Consider the following 19,526-nt stretch of genomic DNA (forward strand, 5'->3'; position numbering starts at 1 on the left):
TTTAGTTATCATGTGACCAAGGTGGCCACGTGATTCGTGATGCCGGGCGAGCCGGGCATAGTCGCGTCGTCATGGCGTCGTCGCGTTCCCGCACTCGCATTGCGCTGTGGTGTGTTTGCGGCTGTTCTGAATGTGCTGCCGCTGCCCTTTGCTATGTAAGTGTTGCAGTGTTTTGCTGTCACGAAAACGATATTCTGTGATTAGTTTGGGTTGTGCGAAATTGTTTGTGTGGTTTTAATTCGGAAATCAGTAGTGTTTTCAATTGTTATCGGACCATGGCGGCCGCGTTATTCGTGAAGCCTGGCATAGTTGCGTTTTCGCACTTGCATTGCGCTGTGGTATGTTTGCGGCTGTTCTGAATGTGCTGCCGCTGCCCTTTGTCATGTAAGTGTTGCAGTGTTTTGCCGTCAAGAAAACGACATTCTGTGATTAGTTTGGGTTGTGCGATCTGTTTGTGTAGTTTTAATTTCGAATTCAGTAGTGTTTTCAATTGCAGGGCGCCGAGTGGAGGGCACTAATCAGCTCTTCAAGTTCATTGTCATGTTATTTGAGGCGCCTTTTCACTGACGCTGTAATTCAGGCGTTAAGGGCAGTATAAGGACGAAAGTTAGAGGGAAGAAATCGTGCCTGTGTGTCCCTAGCGTCGGGATCGGCCGCTATGCGTGATCCTAACAAGAAAGCATTTTGCAGAATGCGAAGAAAGATGGCAAAATTGCTGTCTGTGCGCACCTTGCCAATCGCAATAGAGCCGTCATCGTGGTATTTTAGTCTCCCGTTTAGCAAGAGTGTTGCAGACAAGATAACTGGTTCAAACAGGCTTTTTTTTATGATTCAGTACTAGTACGGTATCCCAAAAGGTGAGGTCAAGCGCTCGCCCTATTTTCTTCCCTCGCGCTACAGCGCACTGACAGAATTTTGCGTGCACCATATATACCGTGCTTTTATCGTTTACGCTTCAGGTTCTCAATTGTGTTTTCGCCCCCTTTACCCACGTGAGCGGTATTTCATGGTCTTACGGGGTACCACGTGTGTCCATATATTGTGTCCAATATATGAAACGGCCCAACTCTATTTTATTTGACGCCTCAAATGGTATTAATGTATTGAGTCCCTTGTAGCTTTGTGCTTGTTATCAATTTTACTACTTGGCGAATGGATACAGCATGTACGCTGCATAACTCGCTTGTGGATACTGCGTACGTGAGTCGAGTATGCTTCAGGTAGTACGATTGTTTGCCGTTTGGGACATGTGTCGGAATGTACGCTGTGCGCCCTTCGCGCTTTAATTAGTCGGCGGCCTGCCGAGTTCGTGCGGGTGCAATGTGTGCGCGTGGAGTTTGCGAAGCGCTCGCGCGGTTTTTTTTTATATGTGTTCTGTTCGTGCGCTTCGCATAGCAGGGCATGCCGCAGTTCTTTGTCCTTGTGCAACACATTTTCCTAGCGTACGCCTGTGCATTATTCGATACCGGTTTCACATGGGGCTCTTTTAACCGCTATCCAATCCGTTACAAATCGAATTTCTCGGTCGTGATTGGCTCCTCTGCGCAAGCTACGACAGTGAGCCAGTCGCATCGATAATTTCGATCCGGATCGGGCGTGATGGCGATCGAGAATGGTCGCGTGACGCCGGTTTTACACATGGCTCCTACATAGGGAACACTTTAAGTTCAATGCTACTGAGTGAAGAGCAAGTGCATATATATGCCAGTGGTGGTATGTGGGCAAGTCTTTCTGGTGAAGCCAATACTTGTGCATTCAAAACATTTCAACTACCAGCGTAGTGCATCAATGTGTCTACTTCGACAAAACGGAGCACCAGTTCAGATATCTGAGCATACCTGTCCAGGGCAGCAAGTGTGTCTACATTTAAACCACTACCAGCTTGTGCGGCAGTTCTATTTCCAGCGGGACTGCAGAATAATCAGTAGGGTGCGCTCAAGCTGTTTATCTATGAAGCTCTGCCTCGACTGTGTGCCAAATATTTTTGGACGTGAAAGTGGGGGTGAATTGGTAAACATCAGTGGAACTATGCCTGAACTTTGTGGCAAATGTTTTTGGATGTGAAAGTGTGGGTGAACTGGCAAAGAATTTGCTCTGGGCTACATGTGTTAAACGTTTTTCTCATTCAGAGTGCTTTTTTTTTACTTTAGGAGACTGAAGATGTGCGCAAAGTGTGACATGTCAGTGTGCTAATTAATGTATTTGCTAGTTTGCGAATTATTCGTTGCAACTTTGTCTTTGCCAGAGAGGTACAACTTTGCCTCTTGTACAGGGTTTTTTAGATAAAACACTTACTATTTATTACGAGCATTGCTTCCTTTGTTACACAAATGCAGCTTCCAGTGCATTCCAGTTTATTTCCATGTTTATGTAAGTTACTAATATGAGGCTTGCATATTCATTTCTCACGTTCTGGAGTGGCAAGATGCAGCATTACTGTCTCATCGTTCGCTGTACTACAGTAGTGTTCACTTGTTACACTGAATCCCCCGTTTAAGTATTCTGTACTAATTTCACTTTATTGCTTTTTTGTTGCATGGTTATTTTTCTCGCCATTACCTTCTTTGATATATCCTAAAGGCGATATTTCCAATTTTGCATTGTTCCCATTTTTTTATTTCTGTCACAGGATTATTTTATGATGGTATGCGGTGGTATTTCTTTTTGTGCTCTTTTCAAGCTTCTAGCTGATTGGTAACATTGCTTGGAGGCAGTTACCATCCCACTCATACTCTTGCATTTTTCAGTCTACTTCCATTCGCTCCAAATGTCACTTCTGCATAACTCTAGTCCATCTAATAGCACGTGCTCTTTACTATGATAAATGAGAAACTTTAGTACACTCCAGGTTCTTCTGTTCATTTTTGTATGTGTACTTGGAATTTTGTTTATGTGCTAGTGAATGTTCGCTTTCGAGTTCATTACGAATCCTTTCTGCGACTTTTGTCATTGTTGATGTACTTTTACTTCTATTTGCATTTCTCACGCAGTTTGTTCGAAGCTTGCATAAGCATTACATTTTAATAAAGTGTTTTTGCTTGGTCACAATGTTCTCATTTCATTCACTTTTGGCATGAAGGGCTTGGTCTTGCCGCCTGCCAAGTCGTGACCATTTGTTCTTTGCAGGATGTCATTCCCATTTTGGTTGTAAGCATCGTAGCTTACTAAAGGTGGTATTAAGGATTCATTATTCCTAACAGGCTTATTTTCGTGGGACTTGGTAGAGGATACGCCGGCCATGCGGGGAACAGTGCTTGGCACTGCGCCATGGCTCTTACAGTCAACACCGACGCTTCTACTCATCTGGGGCGCGATTGGAGATCGTTGTTCGAAACGCCCGATCAGTTTCACCTCACGCGATTGGCCTAGGCCATGCCAACGGGTGCGGCTGACGACGTCTGCGCGGCATAGGCCAGTCGCGTGAGTCGAAACTAAACGCGTGTTTTGAACAACGATATCTGATCGCGCCCGTCACCCGCGAAAATTACCTTCAGATGATCGTAAACCTTTCAAGACCGCTTCTAGACCAGCTTTTTGATAACGTCCTAAAAACGTTTAGAAAATGGTTACGAATAGTTTTGCCAAAGGGATTACTTGTGTCTTTCCCAATCCTATTTCTAGACCAGCTTTTCGAATACGTCTTGCAGACCTGTTCTAGATCGTCTCAAGAAAGTAATTAAGCCGGACATTAGCAGAGATATACGACGTTTTCCCGCCGAAGTTCTCTCATTCGTGTCTTCTTTAACCCGTTTTTATCGTCTTGGATAAACGCTACGAAAACGTTACGTATCTCTTTTGTGCTACCTGGGGAGGACTGGGGACGTAACGGCTGAGGAAGCCGCAGAGGCCTTGGCGGGTATCAATGAACGTCGGGAAAGGGAGGAAAGGAGAGAACAGGAACGTCGCGAAGAGGAAAAGGAGGAAAGGAGAGAACAGCAACGTCGCGAGGAGGAAAAGGAGGAAAGGAGAGAGATTCGTGAGCACGAGCTTAAAATGAAAGAGTTGGAGACCCGAAATAGCTCGCCAGCGCCTAGTCTCACTTCCAATGTTCCAAGAATACGCGATCAACTTCCACCCTTTGTCGTCGGAGAGGATATGGCCAAATACCTCGTGAAATTTGAGCACGTGTGCGAACGGAATAGCATTGAGCGATCCCTCTGGGCACAGAATCTGTTAGCGTTGCTTCCTGGGGAGGCATCAGACGTAATAACTTGCTTATCGAAAGAGGCGTTTGAGAGCTACAGTGATGTGAAGGAAGCGCTACTGCGGAAGTACAAATTGTCGCCCGAAGCTTTCCGGCAGAGGTTCCGGTATGCAAAAAAGGGTAAGGAGTCGAATGTTGACTTCGCGTTTCGTCTAAAAGCCGACCTGGTGGAATGGCTGAAGGGCGAAGAGGTTTACGACGACCGCGACAAAATCGTCGAATGCATCGCGTTGGAGCAGTTCTACCGTTGCATTGATGAGGAGGTCAGGCTCTGGCTGCAAGATTGGCTAAAGGAGGTTAAGCTAAACAAGGCAGCAGAGTTAGCGGAAGAGTATTACACCCGCCGCAGCTTGCACAGCAAGGCAGTGCGCGTAGAAAAGGCAGATGGGAGAGTTGGGTTTTCCGGAAAGCCCGAAAAACGGAAATGTTACAATTGCAAAAAGCAAGGGCACATCGCTGCGAACTGCCCAGAGAAAATTGCTTTTGCAACAAAACAGCGAAATGATACGACGCGTTTTTTTGAAAAACGGAAACCGTTAACCTGCTACAATTGCAAAAAGCAAGGGCACATCGCTGCAAGCTGCCCAGAGAGAATTGCTTTTGCAACGATACAGGAAACTCACAAAAACATACGTCTATTGGAGCCCTATGTGCAGGAAATTAAGGTAAACGGCAAGAAGTGCCGTGCACTTCGGGACTCTGCAGCAACTATGGACGTTGTTCACCCGTCTTTCGTCTCCTCGAGTGATTTTACGGGAGAGTGCGCTAGGATACGGCAAGTGGCCGAGGAGAGGAGTGTCTGTTTACCGATCGCAACGGTTGTCATTGAAGGAAAGTTTGGGAAACTTAACACAGAGGCCGCTGTGTCTGCCGCCCTCCCGGAGCAATTTCCCTACCTCTTCTCAAATAGCTCGGAGCAGCTGCTGAAGGATCAGGGCAAGTCATTCTTTGCCGACGTGGCGTACATGGCGCTCACGCGATCCAAAGTGCGCCCGCTGTCGAGGGAACTTGACTTTGCGTCGGTGAGCGAAAGGCGGTGCGGCACACGGACTGATCAAGGTAACTTGAGTGGCGAGCAGTCGCGGGAGAGGCAGAGCTCGGAGGCTGGCCTAGACGAGCGGGTCCTGGAAGTGAGTGGGAGTGACGCGTGCAGTGCTAGCCGCGATATAGACTCGACGCCGCAATTAGGCGACGCGGGCTCCACACTCGCTCCGGTTTCCGCCAGCCGGCAGGAGCAGGCTGCAGTTGAAAGAGAAAGTCTGATTCGCGAGCAACAGGAAGGCTGTTCATTAGCCGATCTGAGGAAGAGCGTCAAACGGGGAGTGAAAAAAAAGAGGGTTTCATTTGGCAAGGAATCTGGCTTATTGTACCGCCGCTACACGGATAAGCAGGGTCGCAAATATAAGCAGCTTCGGATTCCGCGAAAATATCGCCGGGAAAAATGAATGACCTCATTTGCTTCCTCAGAAGTATGTTTTCGGTCCAAGTGATTTCAAGGGGACCATTCTATTTGTAATTATTATTGCTGATTAATAATTGTTTCTATTTTGTTGCGTTGTTAATTTGAAAACTGGTTGTTTGAGCCTTGTGTACTAGATCGTACACCTGCCTCTTGTTGCAGCGGGAGCAAAGGGGGGATAGCGATTTAGTTAGGTTGATTTGGATTATGGCCTTGTCTGGTGTTTGACGGGAGACAGAGGGCACTTGTTCGTGTTGGGTGTTGCCTTTTGCCGGTCGGTTTTGCAAGCTGCAGAACGACCAACCGGGACCAGTGGCGAGAAGCAAGGTCTTAGGAACGACCCGAGCGGAGCTGGTCAAGGTGCCTTGGCGACGACGCGGTGAGCAGAGCTCCTGTCCTGGCGAGTCGGACCTGGGCACGTGAAGTTACCTGGCGTCCCGACACTGGACGTGAACTTGGACGAGCCTGACGAACGTGCGCGCCCAGCATCCGAGCCACGTGGAGGCAGCTCGTCTTCCCGGCGCCTTATCTGAGGGCGGGGATGCTGTTGTGCCAGTACCACAAGCCCGGATTCCGAATCTGCAAGATGCAGAATCTATCCTGCGAGCGCCCTAATTCTCCCTTCACAAGTCAAGATGCTGAGCCGTCAGGCAGCGGTGTCCTGCGGGAGAAGCATCGGCAGGCGACGTGTTTAGACGTGTCAGCGTGTGCCAGACAGCCCGGCGCCGCACCTCCTTTTGCATGGAGGTCTCCGCGCACGCGAACTTTGAACCGGGTGGCCAGCGCGGTCGCTGGTTGGACCCCTCGGACGACCGTCGTGTGCTGACTTTGTATTGGGCCGTTTGAGTGACAATGGTTCCTCGGGGATTATAAAAGCAGCGACGCGCTGCCTGAAAAACAGGATCCGCCGACCCACCGGGAGACAGTGTCGCTCCCGACTGGGGTGAGATGTGTCACGCGTTTTCGCCGGACGTCGCCGTGCGGGAACAGTCGCGTTTGTGTGAGCTCTCGGCCCCAGTGCCGATCCGATCTTGTCCTGTACAATGACCTGTATATAATGTATAAAATCCCTTTCGTTATTCTCCTCGACGCCTGGCTCGGAGTCTTCGCTACCAACGCTCTGTCACGAAACGGGTGACGAGCGCTACGGGACCACAAAGTCGTAATAGTGGTGCAGCGGTACAAAGTCGTAACAGTTCCCAGTAGCTATGTCAGCAGTTTTTATTTGATGCATACTTTTTCAGCTGCCCTGCTGTGGCCCTGTCTGCAGAGAGGGAACACTAAAACCAACTGCACACTTTGACTTGTGATCACGTGTTGGGCCAACAGGTTTGGCTTCAATCGCGTTGCAATATGCTCCCTCCTATCTTTTTCCTTCCTTCATGCTTCTTGCTAACATTTTACATGACTCTGCTTGCAGCAACATCTTTTCTCATGTTTGTTTTTCTTTGTTGTTGTTTTTTTTCTTTGTTGTTGTTGTTTTTTTTTTTTGCTTGATATAAAACATCATTTAGTTGTTTATGTGTGCTGTATGGCTTAAATACCTGAAACATTTGTTTCCAGCTAAATACGATGTCGTTTCAAATAATTCAAGTAAACCACACTGAGCAAGCTATGGTGTTAAAAGTACGCATTTCTCAGTGGAATGAGTTCTGGCAAACAGCTTCGGTGAGGAATGGCATTAAGGCGAATGTCATTTGATTTACATATGTGGCACCATGCAAACGACATTAAATCTTAAGGCATCGGGAAGTTGATGCCATTTTCTGTGCCCATGTGGCAGGGGCATAAGACAGTCTTTTGCACAAGTTCTTGTTAATACAACTCAGTGTTTGTCTTCTTCCAGTAGTTTTATATCTTTTTTTGCGTGGCCATCACCACCTTTCACCTTGATTCAGCTTCAACATTATCCATCACTAAGCGCTGCAAAACAACACTAGCATAATAGCAGTAAGAATAATGGCAATGTCTGTGTTTTTAACCTTGTAAAAAATTAATTAATTTAATCTTAATTTTTTTCAGAGCCTACAAGAGCAGAAGACAACACCTTGCACTGAAGAGGAAGAAATGCTTGTTAAATTCTAAATTTATAGGTCAGCGCAAAGTCACACTAATGGGAAATACAGTCGAACCTCGTTATAATAAAATTGAACCTAACATGGAAATACCTTTGTTATATCCAACACTTGCTATAAACATATATGCTGATACCAGTGAAAAAAAATCGCAATTATGTTGCCTCCGATGGGCCAGTAAAGAGTCTCTGGCCGATTTTGATTGACCGTCTGCAGCTTGCCATGTCGATACAAGGCATGGGAACAATAAATTACATACACACATTTCACACCATTGCTAATACACAACCAAGCGATCACACGTGATCAGCACATTAGCTCGCCACCTGTGGTCCAACCAAGCCAAACTGCTGGTCAAAAACACCACATGCCCGTCTCAAATGTGCCACTTACAATTACTGTTTGCTGAGTACAGTCCCCTTATGATTCTCCAGACGTGGAAGAGGTTGCGCACTCTAATACCGTTGTCACATGTGCACTTCTGATCGCGATAGGGGCAATCCAGATTAAGTTTGATCCGGATCCGTGTGCTCCTACATGGTCACTGTCAGATCACGATTGCAATCCGTGAATTGCGATCATCTTTCTTGATCGCGATCGCAGGCTGACGTCTGCCCCTCTAGTGCAGTGTTCTTAACATGCTAAAAACAAAAAGTGAAGGCAGCTCAATAAAAAATGTTTAAGAACATTTTTATCAGCAATAGTAAGCTGTAAAACTGAAATATTGTCCAAATTTAACCACATATCTTTAAACCGTGTAGCAGTGACCATTGTTGATTGTGAGCAAGAAATCTGATCCAGATCAGCTCCAATTGAGGTCAGAAGTGTACGTACATGTGACACGGAACTTATCTTGTCCCCCTACAATAATCATCAGCCATCCTGCGTACCTTTCATTCCTTTATTTCTGCACCTCACTACTTCCAGGTCACTAACAGCATGCATGTTATCAGTGTAACATAGCATGACAGAGTTTTCAAGAAAGAAGATGCAAGGCTGGCGCATCTTTGCCACAGCTATACACAGATGTGGTTTGGCCTAGGCTGCTAGGCCTAACGACCATGGCTTTGCAATGTCCACAGATGGCAATGAAAGTTTCGGTTCAGCGCCCTGAGTCGACGTAGTGACAACTTTGTTCATGGCTGCCATGTTTGTGACATCGCAAACATGGCACATTCCTGGTGGCGGTGCCCCTACGAACATCAATTAACCGTGCAGGTCTGAACGTGTCTGAAAAATTGGTTAGCAGCTGTATTTGACATTTCTGCTACATAATACATATTTTGAGCCACATGTAAAAAAAAATGTTGCTTGGCTATATTTGATACTGTGCCAGGTTTTGTTATATAGCAGCAGAATACTTTATTAAAATAAAGCACATGCAACCAAATTTTATATTTATTTCATCATATTGACATTTGGCTGTGTAATGACATTTCTGTAATGGCACTGCGACCTTAGAGCACCCTAATGAGCCTATATTAGTCACTAAAGAAACAAGCCCATACAAGTTTCGGGAGGCATCTGCTGTGATGCCTGTCAGAGCTCCCTGTTGTTATTATAAAAAGTACGAAGTCATTATCTTACACCATATTTGTTTCCTTACTTTAAGTTTTTAAGAAGAGAGGAATTGAACCACACTTATGCTTGTCAAATGGTTACTTTCTCAAAAGTAGTGAAACTTTGCAGTCACAGCACTGCAACATGACAGCCAATTTAAGATCTTATACTTTTCATTATACACATATGTGCAGTATTATCAGAAGTTGAAAGGCTGACTGCATTACAATCATTAGCGCACTCAGAATTTCCATCAGTCAGGATTTCATTTTATAAGAATGATTTTACAGGTGCATGACAGCTCTTATATGCCCTTCACACACAGCAGCGTTACAACATTGCACAACTAGTTGCAGTAATGCTTCACCCAAAGGGTATGAAATAGCTGTCATGCACCTGTAAAGTAATTCTTGATAAGAGCCAGACCCTGGCCAAAGGCTGAAATAGATTATATTTGTTGTGTTTTTCGACATGGATTCACTCATATATATATTATAGTGTATACAAGTCATTAGAAGTGCCAGTTGCATGTACAAAAACGAACATTTAATTTGACATATTGGCCGAGGACCCATCTTATTACATGCTTGGTTTTGGTTTATATGTGCCCCTGCACTTCCTACAATTATTAATGACCAATTCAACAGAAGAATTACTTGAGTCACATAAACACCTACATTTAGGGGGACGGGAAAGGAGGGTTGGCCACAGCCTCTCAAACTCCCCAATCGGTATGCCACTGATTATATAACTGGTCCACAGTGATCAAGGGTATCGTGTTGCCCGAATCTGTTAACTTGGCTCCCAACAGTTGTCAGATGTTCTCAATAGCCTGTTTGGTTTTTGAGATAGCAGCATTCATCAATTGACAATAATATGGTCGAAATGCTGCAGTTGATATGAGCATCTCGCATAACAGGAATCTACAAAAGATCAATGCACCTCACTAAAAAATAAACTTTGAGAAAGCTTTAACACCTGCACCATAAATCCAATAAACCACAGCCAGAAACATGACCTTAATATTACCTGTCAGCTATAGCAATTATAGTATATTTGGCAAGCAGTTATAACCAGCTGAAGCTTGCACAGTATCTACAAGATTAGTGCATTATTAGTGGAATGGTTTCTGAGCTAAGAAAAAGAAATTTACCAAATTTATTGCAACTATGACGTCATAAAAAATAAGAATGCTAGACTTGCCTCTGCATTGATCTGTCGATAGCATGATATTCCAAAAACAGTTCGCTTTGGGTTGTCCAATGCTGGCAAGTGAAAATATACAGTGTCTGAAAAGCATAGAAAAACATTTGTAATTTTTTAATGTACAGCTACTACACACAAAAAAACGATTTCTGACCGCCCGAAGAGGGACCATTTCAGAATACAGCAGTGCTTTTCTACTAGCAACAGCTGAAAGCACAACTGGCGGCGTTCCCTGGCCAAACAGGCATGGCTTCCTGAGTTAGCACAACTTTAGATTGCGTCCGCAATAGTATGGGGGCTAATTGAGCGTGGAAAGAAAAGCAAGTACAAAAGACTATGATGCAAAAGAGAAAAGGATAGAAAAAGAAAATTGAGAAGAAACCATCAGAGCACCTTCCTGTCAAAATCAAGGGATAGCTTCCCAATAGGTCTGCTGAGATATGCTGCTGGGGCACTTAGTGGTTATTTCTATTGGTGAATGCTATGAGTCAATTTAATCAGAGATGGAAGAGACATATTGCTTGGGAAACTGGCGGCTTTCTGTATGAAGTGTCTATTGACTGCAAGGGTCCCAGAAAACTGGAAGAATGCAGACATTATACTAATCTACAAAAAGGGAGACGTTAAAGAATTGAAAAATTACAGGCCCATTAGCTCACTCCCAGTATTACATAAAATATTCAAGATAATTTGCAATAGAATAAGGGCAACAGTGGACTTTAGCCAACCAAGGGAACAGGCTGGCTTCAGGAAGGGATACTCTACAATCCATGCCATTAATCAGGTAATCGAGAAATCCGCAGAGTACAATAAGCCTCTCTATATGGGTTTCATAGGTTATGAAAAGGCATTTGATTCAGTAGAGATACCAGCAGTCATAGAGGCATTACATAGTCAAGGACTATAGACCGCTTACGTAAATATCTCGGAAAATATCTACAGAGATTCCACAGCTACCTTAATTCTACACAAGAAAAGTAGGAAGATCATTATAAAGAAAGGGGTCAGAAGAGGAGACACAATCTCTCCAATGCTATTCACTGCGTGCTTGGAAGTGCTTGGAAGAAATGGGAAGGCTTAGAAGCAAGGATTAACAGCGAATATCTCAGCAACCTTCGGTTTGCCGATGACATTGTTCTATTGAGCAACAATGCAGATGAGTTACATCAAATGATTTAGGACCTTAACAGAGAAAGTGTAAGAGTGGGGTTGAAGATTAACATGCAGAAGACAAAGAGAACGATGAATAGCCGGGCAAGGAAACAAGACTTCAGGATCGCCAGTCAGCCTCTATAGTCGGATGCAACTTTAGAAAAAAGGGGGCGTTTACTCCTCCGACGCGGACGCACACAAGCATCCACCAATGGGCACGCACTCTGGACTGACGTCATGAGCTGGACGGCCGGTGACCCCGCAGACTAAGATGATGGCCGCCCGTGCTTCGCACTGGGCCAACTTGCATCAGCTGTGTGCTTCAGCGATAAATGCATTGTTTTATATAAATACTTTTTCAATATCAACTAATTCATTTTAATCTTGGAAAACAAGTAGTAGATACGCCATGTACATGCGAACAAGCGCAAAAGTCATGCAGAGCTGCTCTTTCTACTTTTGGCACTTGCACAGAAGCTAAAGAGCACACGACGTGCAGCATTGTAGAAGGCACAGGGTTATTTTTCTGTCGCTATCCGGCATGTGCTGTAGCACATGAGAGCTCTACTAAAACAGGCATCAAAATACAAGTCTTTATTTATACCAAGAATCCGGCGTTTCAGGAGCACGATATTTTGAGTGGGACTAATTCAGTCGCGGAGGCAATCGGCTGTCGCGCTTCGGTCATCTGGGCGGGGCCTCCCCTTTTTTCTAAATTTGTATCCGACTATAGAGTCTGTGAAGAAACACGTTTACCTAGGTGAATTAATCACAGGGAACCTTGATCATGAGAAGGAAATTCATAGAAGAATAAAAATGGGTTGGATCGCACACGGCAAACATTGTCAGCTCCTAACTGGAAGCTTACTATTATCATTGAAAAGGAAGGCACACAATCAGTGCATTTTACCGGTGCTGACATATTGGGCAGAGACTTGGAGACTGACAAAGAAGATTGAGAACAAGTTAAGGACCGCGCAAAGAGCGATAGAACGAAGATTGCTAGGCATAAAGGTAAGAGACAGAAAGAGAGCGGTTTGGATCAGAGAGCAAACGGGTATATAGACGATATTCTAATTGACATCAAGAGAAAAAAATGGAGCTGGGCAGGTCATGTAATGCGCCGGTTGGATAACCGTTGGACCACTAGGGTTACAGAATGGGTACCAAGAGAAGACAAACGCAGTCGAGGACGGCAGAAGACTAGGTGGAACGATGAAATGAGGAAATTTGTGCATGCTAGGAGGAATCGGTTGGTGCAGGACAGGAGTATTTGGAGAACACAGGGAGAGGCCTTCGTCCAGCAGTGGACATGAAATAGGCTGCTGCTGCTACTGCAGCTACTGATGATTGGGGGGGGGGGGGGGTACTTTCACATTTGGACATGCCTGAGTCCACTCACTAAAGCTGTGTGCATAAATATTTGGCTGAAAGAGCACCACAACTCACCTTGCATTACACTGTCATGAATGCAGATGTGAACAAATTCCATCAGATGCCACAGTTTTTTTTTAAGCACGGTGATCAACTAACACGAGAGATAGTGGAAGCTTTCCTAATCCAGAGAAATGCCGACACGTTTATTAGCCAACTGTCACTGATTCTGTTCAAGAATGATGCGAGCCTGATGCAAAATCCGGTGTGTTGCCTTCCTGAACTCTTTATCCGCACATGCATTCTGTTACTCTTCTTTTCCTTTTCCATTCTTGTGTGCAATAAATATCAGTTTGAAATCAGCACTCGTCCTGTCCTTTCCTCAGCTCACGTCCAAGTTTCTTTTGCATTGTGCAGCTATAACATGAAGTCACACAAACTTGCCTAAACTTCTGCACTTCTAAGTTTAATGAACTGAATTAATATTCCCTGTACCTATGCCTGTGTCATCAGATATTGCCATGAAGAGTTGCCCATGCTGCAAAGTACTTTATTCCTGCGTTCACGTGCGATTGCTGCAGCACAGCACATTTGCGTTCAGTAAAGAAACGCTGTATGTTTGGTGTATGCCAGTTCTGCATTCTTTTTTTGCCACCAGAAGTGGGCTGCCCGTGGCCTGGACAGCGCGTGAGCTTGCACACACATGCACACACACACACATCCAGATGACAATGCGAGTGTGGCTGGAGTGTCTGTACAATTGCTATGTGAATAAAAAAACAAGTTCTTAGTGGAAGTTATAGATGATTGCTAGCTAAAGTAAGGCATTTAAAAACATGCTGAAAGGAGAAGGACGGATGAACTAGCTTGAAACCACACAAGGTCCCAAATATAGCACTGACAGTGCAAGTGCAGTTACATCTTAGTAGTAATATACGAGGGAGAATCAGAAAGTCGTTGCCGCTATTTTTTATTATGCAAAATAAGGTACATACAGGTAATTACAAACATACACACTATTCTATGTACCTTACACTCTTTTTCCACATAGACCCCACACCGGTTCAGACATTTGTTCTGAAAAGGGAGGTACCCTAACACGGTTCCTCAGGACCATCAATAAAGTTATTTGTCTGTCTGTCTCTACGAAGCACTAAATTTGAGATGCCCCTGTGGTAGAATTCATCCGGCTGACTGTGGAACCACCATCGGGCTGTTGTCTTGGCTTCAACGCTACGCATTGAATCACTGTCTTGCCAAGAACTTCTTCAGCAAATCGAAAACATGGAAATGACTAGGGGCAAGGTCTGAAATGTATAGTGGGTGGCCCAGACTCTCCCAGTGAAATGACCGGAGCTTGTCCACAGCTCAGACAGCCACATGTGGCCTCACATTGTTGTGGAGGATAACCGCATTGTCCACATTGTGAATCCCCCTGTATTTTCACCTGATGGCAGCTAGCAGACGTGACAGTGTGGACTGATAACTGCCAGCTGCATATTCCTGTGGATTTCGATGAGCCTTCGTCCATGCTCCATAAAAAATGAATCACACTTCGCCGCTCATGTGCTGTGGACGTGTGAAGCACAACCGCCATCTTCAACAACTGACAGCAGCACCGTGCCGTGGAGCTACCGGCAGGTAAGGCCAGTCCAAGAAAGGTTGACCGCTGGGAAGGGTTTTGCTGACTTGGCATTTACAGCTCTAATTTGGATTAAAAACATAGGAGCAAAGACTTTCTGATTCACCCTCCTTAAAGAGCACAAACAAAGGAAGACGGACAACATATCCCTAAACAATGGAGTTTCTAAGACATCCAATATGCAAAATGTGTCTTACGTATGAGAACTTATGTATGAGCAACCAATCTTGTGAAAGGCTTTGGGAATCTCACAAGTGCATTATTCATAGTGTTGGCTCAAAATAGTGCTCTTATTGAATGAAGGGCTTAAGTCACATTTTCGCAGCTATTTGGAGTGCCCAACCAGATGGATGGTAAGACAGCACCCAATTATATTTTGTCAGCTGGCCTAGTTAAAGAAATGTTCTTGTAAGCAAACTTGAATACTGCTTTTATCATGCAGCTTTGGGTTTTAATTCACAACTTTTCAGCCTAAAGAACTTCAAACATGTGGAATAATGCGTCCTGCTACGTGCATATGTGTATTCATGCAATTTTATATTTTCAAAGCTGGAAAATTATATTTGTCCATTTGGGATGTTACAGATAGCGTTTGAACCACAATGTAAAACAATTTTTCTAAAAGAAAGGATAGTATACAATGAAACAACACCGAATTTAGTGGTGGTGGAAAAAAACTAAGCTGACTATACCAGTCAAACATGTCAAGTGACGCCTGAGTAGATTGAACAAACTTTGTGCAATCCCTTCCACAATGTTTTAGTGTACAAAGCGGCCTGCCTTATCACAGCCACGGTAATTTATGGTGGAAATGAGTTAGCTCTAGTTCAGCCATTATGGCAGTACTACAATTAATTTTAATGTCTACCGAATAAGGACTTGTATGAATGTAGGATTGTGTGGTGAAACCTTCTAATTGGATAGAATATGAATACTAGAAAAAAAAACAGGCTTCGAATATCGAATCAAATATAGAATATTTGGAATTTATGAACAAAGGGAAATATAAAGGTTCTATGGATTTCGTTTACGCTATTTGGCACCATTAATGCCGTTAAAAATTGAACAGAGAAGCTTGTATACCGGTAGTAAAGGAAAAATGATCACATCTGCTGCATCATGCATGACAATGGCAGTAATGAAACAAAGGAACAGCAAGTTACCAGATGCACGTAGCAGAATTTAATGCTCATTGAAAGAGCGAAGTGAACTACAACAGCGTAATAAAAAAAAAGTAATTAGGATTTGGCAAGCTTGACCAAATAATTGCTGCAGTTAACAACATAATAACAGCTGCAGTTCTCTAGCAGCAGAAGAACTTAATAAATATTTGACAATGTCGAATATAAAGACCTTGAATCAAATATGAATTGAATAGCAAAGATTGTTCATATCGTACTGAAAATTTTGAATATTCGCACACCCATACATGATTGTTTCCTACATGAAAGCAAGTAGTGTTACCTTCTTCATAATTATGGGCACCATCAGGCAATGCAAGGGATGGAAGGTGCTTCCACGGCTCGGGGAGATCCTGGTTCTCCTGAGCCTCTGTTTCCTCTTTTCCAAGTATTGGAGGATACGCATATTCCAGCTAGAAGGTAAGCACACAGCAACATAAAATGTTACTACTTAACCGTTCAAGTGTTGACAGCATTTAATACCAACAATATATGCCACTAGTTTTTAAGTAAACCACTACTGTCCCATAATTTCGAACAATGTTCACATACTTCACAAGCACTGATACCCATGGTTACTCGTAGCTTATGGCTACCTGAAGCATGATAGTAATTGTACTACTGACATCAACTGAAATATAAATAAGTAAAAATAAATGTCACCCCATTTTTACACTCACTAAATAAGTGTGAAGTATGTCGAGTGTTCAGGCCACAGCACATAGCCTCTGGTTATGCAGCAATTGGTAATTCCGTTTTAATGCCATAGCGTTAAAGGCCCATCGTGTCACAGAAAATCTGGTGTCAGCATTTGGCATCCCATGACTAAAATTGCCGTATATATTCCATATGACACTAAAGTTCTTCCATCACTAGCGTTGCTCATACCTTACCTTGTCTTACATTCTTTACAAAGTTATACGTCAGAATATTGAGAATGACAGCCCACAAACAAATTTCACGAAACAAAACACTGACAGCGCATACCTTTTATGTTAAATCTCCTCAGACTGAAATATTAGAAGTGTGAAACAATAACAGAAGATTGGCCCACGGAAGAGGCCCCATTTCAACCAGAAAGCTCGCCTTTGTGCATGGCATTCGCTGCCAGCATTTCCAGATAAACATTACAGTTACGTAAGCTGCAGCTGCTCGGAACCATGAGAAGCAGTCAAGATCTTTGAATGCTATCACATTCGACTCTTAAAGGCGAAGCTTAAGCCTCCTCCAAATTTTTTCAGTAACCATGTGCAGGACTTCAAATTTTCCTCGCACTCATATTTCAATTCGTACATGCACTATGTGGACAATACATATAAAGTCACCCTGCCAGAATATTTTCTATCGCCTTCCTAAAAAGGGGCACATCTTAATGGAGAAACGAATAGTGTTGGAGGCTTCTGTATTCCACAGAGAAGCCATTTAAACTGGCAGCTTCTTCACGCCCATGCATTATAGTTACTGAGCTAAGTGTGCATGAAGGTACAGACAACTTCAATGCACTAAAGAGCTCTCCAAATCTGATCTTGCACAGGAAGAACCACCATTTTATTACATTCATTTACTATAAGTGCCACTCAGAAATGCAAAGGGAACCGAATGATCACGAACACTAACTACAAGTAGCGAGAACTGGGCTTGTTGAAATGTGTCAGTGATCTGTCAGTGCAACAACTAGGCACGGAAAAAAAAGAAGAGACGATCACTCTGGAAGAAGAGACAATCACTCTGTGATCATCTTATCTTTTTTGTCTGTGTCTAGTTGTTGCATCACTAATTCATCATCATTCGCTAACTACAAGCGAATTCCCCCCCCCCCCCCACCCCAAAAAAATGAGATAAGGCTGTTTCGAATGATCATAGTGATATAGACAATGGAGACAGGCAACTGGTTCCAGAACTCACTTATTGTCATTTGGCACCAGAAATTTAGTGCAATTTATCGCTGAAGCAGTATTGTGTACCAATTGATGCCTACTTTTAATGAATGGTCGAACTGTGATTGACTCGCTGCTATTTCCTGTCAAGAACTCTTCTTGGTTGTGGGAGGTGGCTATATGGGCTCATGCAAGTGACAATTTTAGAGCGTGCTTGAATATGTGCTGATTGAACACTGTCTACACCTCATTTTCAAGCACATACAGCTTCGAACCTGGTACACACGATCATGCTTTAATCTTACTATTATAGTGCAATGTGCAAGTGTCAAAAACTACACTTATTCGGAACAAGTAGGGAGAAATTGGCCAGTTCATAATTCTACATACTAGCGTAAGTTTTAGATTCTGCACCCAACTACTACAAACTACAGATAAAACAGATTTTTTCGGTACCGAAAACGAAACATGCTTCGATCTATACATGTCGATCGCGTCGGCAAACTTCGACGGAGATCGATACAGTACACTTGCTTTCGGACTCCTATTTGCAGGGTACACACTGTCCAGATACCGAGAGTACAGCGGTCATGTGCTAGGCAACTATCTGTGCGTGTAGTCTTCAGTCTCAACACAAGCTTGCAACGGCGACTGCAGCAGTTTTCGCGGCTTGTGTTGGGGAGGATCTAAATAAACAAGGGCGTTTCTTAAGAATACCATGAACAAATTATGTCGTTCTGATGTTTTGCTTGCCTAATATTCCCCCCTTCAGCGATATCATAACCTCCTTTCTTCTCGCCTTTTCAGTGATGTAATATATCCCATAAGAAAGAGGGCGAAAGAGGAGTGCACAAACTGACAAATAGCAGATGCTGTTGTGCAGTCCCTCAGCAGGCATCCGCGTGACACTGCGGAACCCAGCTTACCTGGTACCCCTTGATGTGGTGAAACCCAACTACGACGACATGGAGAATAGGTGCCTCGTTAACAGGTGGTTTCTCCATAATCGCGCTCGATTAATCGATCCGCTGCAAGGCACGCAGGTTATACCACAATCAAGGACACGAATTTGTCGCTGCCCTCCGAGCCCTCCATTTGCAGTGGGCAAAATGGTTGCAGACAATGTGAAGATCACAGATGTAGCAATTCGCAGGAAAATGCACGACGACCGTCGTCAGCGGCACGCAAGCACAAGCAACAGTCGGCGGCGACTCGGCACTCCTACGATGAGTCGATGAGCCAAGGTGGTGCATCGAGGCCTCAACACATACCAGCGGGACATACATGTGTCGCTGACGGGCACACAATAAAAGTTACCATGCTCACGTTGCAGCCATCACACAGCATGCACAAATGTTTCAGGAGGGAAACGGCAGAGGCTATGGTAAATGGTCTTTCCGCAGTCGCGTAGAAAACCATACGACAGGATCAGAGGCGCCTCCGGAACCTGAACCGAAACCGCTCGACGCGCCACCGGCGTGACGACAAAAACGCATTTACGGTGAAAATTCTCATCCACCCACCACAATAGAACACCACTGTGTTCTTACGCTTATAAGCCAACTTTGCTTAAATTTTACTAACAATTTTTGGTGCACTCTTGCTTCTTATTTACTAAGCGTCAGGGCGACTGCTGCATTTTGGCAACGCAAAAAGCATTGAGGTAAACGGAAACGAAAGTGAAAATAAACGGAAGAATTCGTGGCTACTGCATTTACAAGTCTGAGCTGCCCGTGAGCTGCCCGTCGCTGTATTCGTCAAGTCCACCTTCAACATAACCTCATTTAATGTGCTTG

The 19,526-nt window shown here is 44.2% G+C and overlaps 1 protein-coding gene across 1 annotated transcript in view; it reads right to left on the reverse strand.

Moving 5' to 3' along the window:
• LOC135905142 (late secretory pathway protein AVL9 homolog) overlaps positions 1–19,172 on the reverse strand; it is a 60,851-nt gene extending 41,679 nt beyond the window's left edge. The window contains exons 1-3 of the mRNA XM_065436164.2: positions 18,657–19,172; positions 16,137–16,266; positions 10,502–10,587 (exon numbers count right to left, since the gene is read on the reverse strand). Of these exons, the coding sequence (XP_065292236.2) occupies positions 10,502–10,587; positions 16,137–16,266; positions 18,657–18,734 (294 nt within the window). The 5' untranslated portion in view covers positions 18,735–19,172. The remainder of the gene's footprint in view (positions 1–10,501; positions 10,588–16,136; positions 16,267–18,656) is intronic.
• Positions 19,173–19,526: the final 354 nt, after the last annotated feature.

This window comes from Dermacentor albipictus, chromosome 1 (assembly GCF_038994185.2).
Source record: "Dermacentor albipictus isolate Rhodes 1998 colony chromosome 1, USDA_Dalb.pri_finalv2, whole genome shotgun sequence".
Lineage (NCBI taxonomy): Eukaryota > Metazoa > Arthropoda > Arachnida > Ixodida > Ixodidae > Dermacentor > Dermacentor albipictus.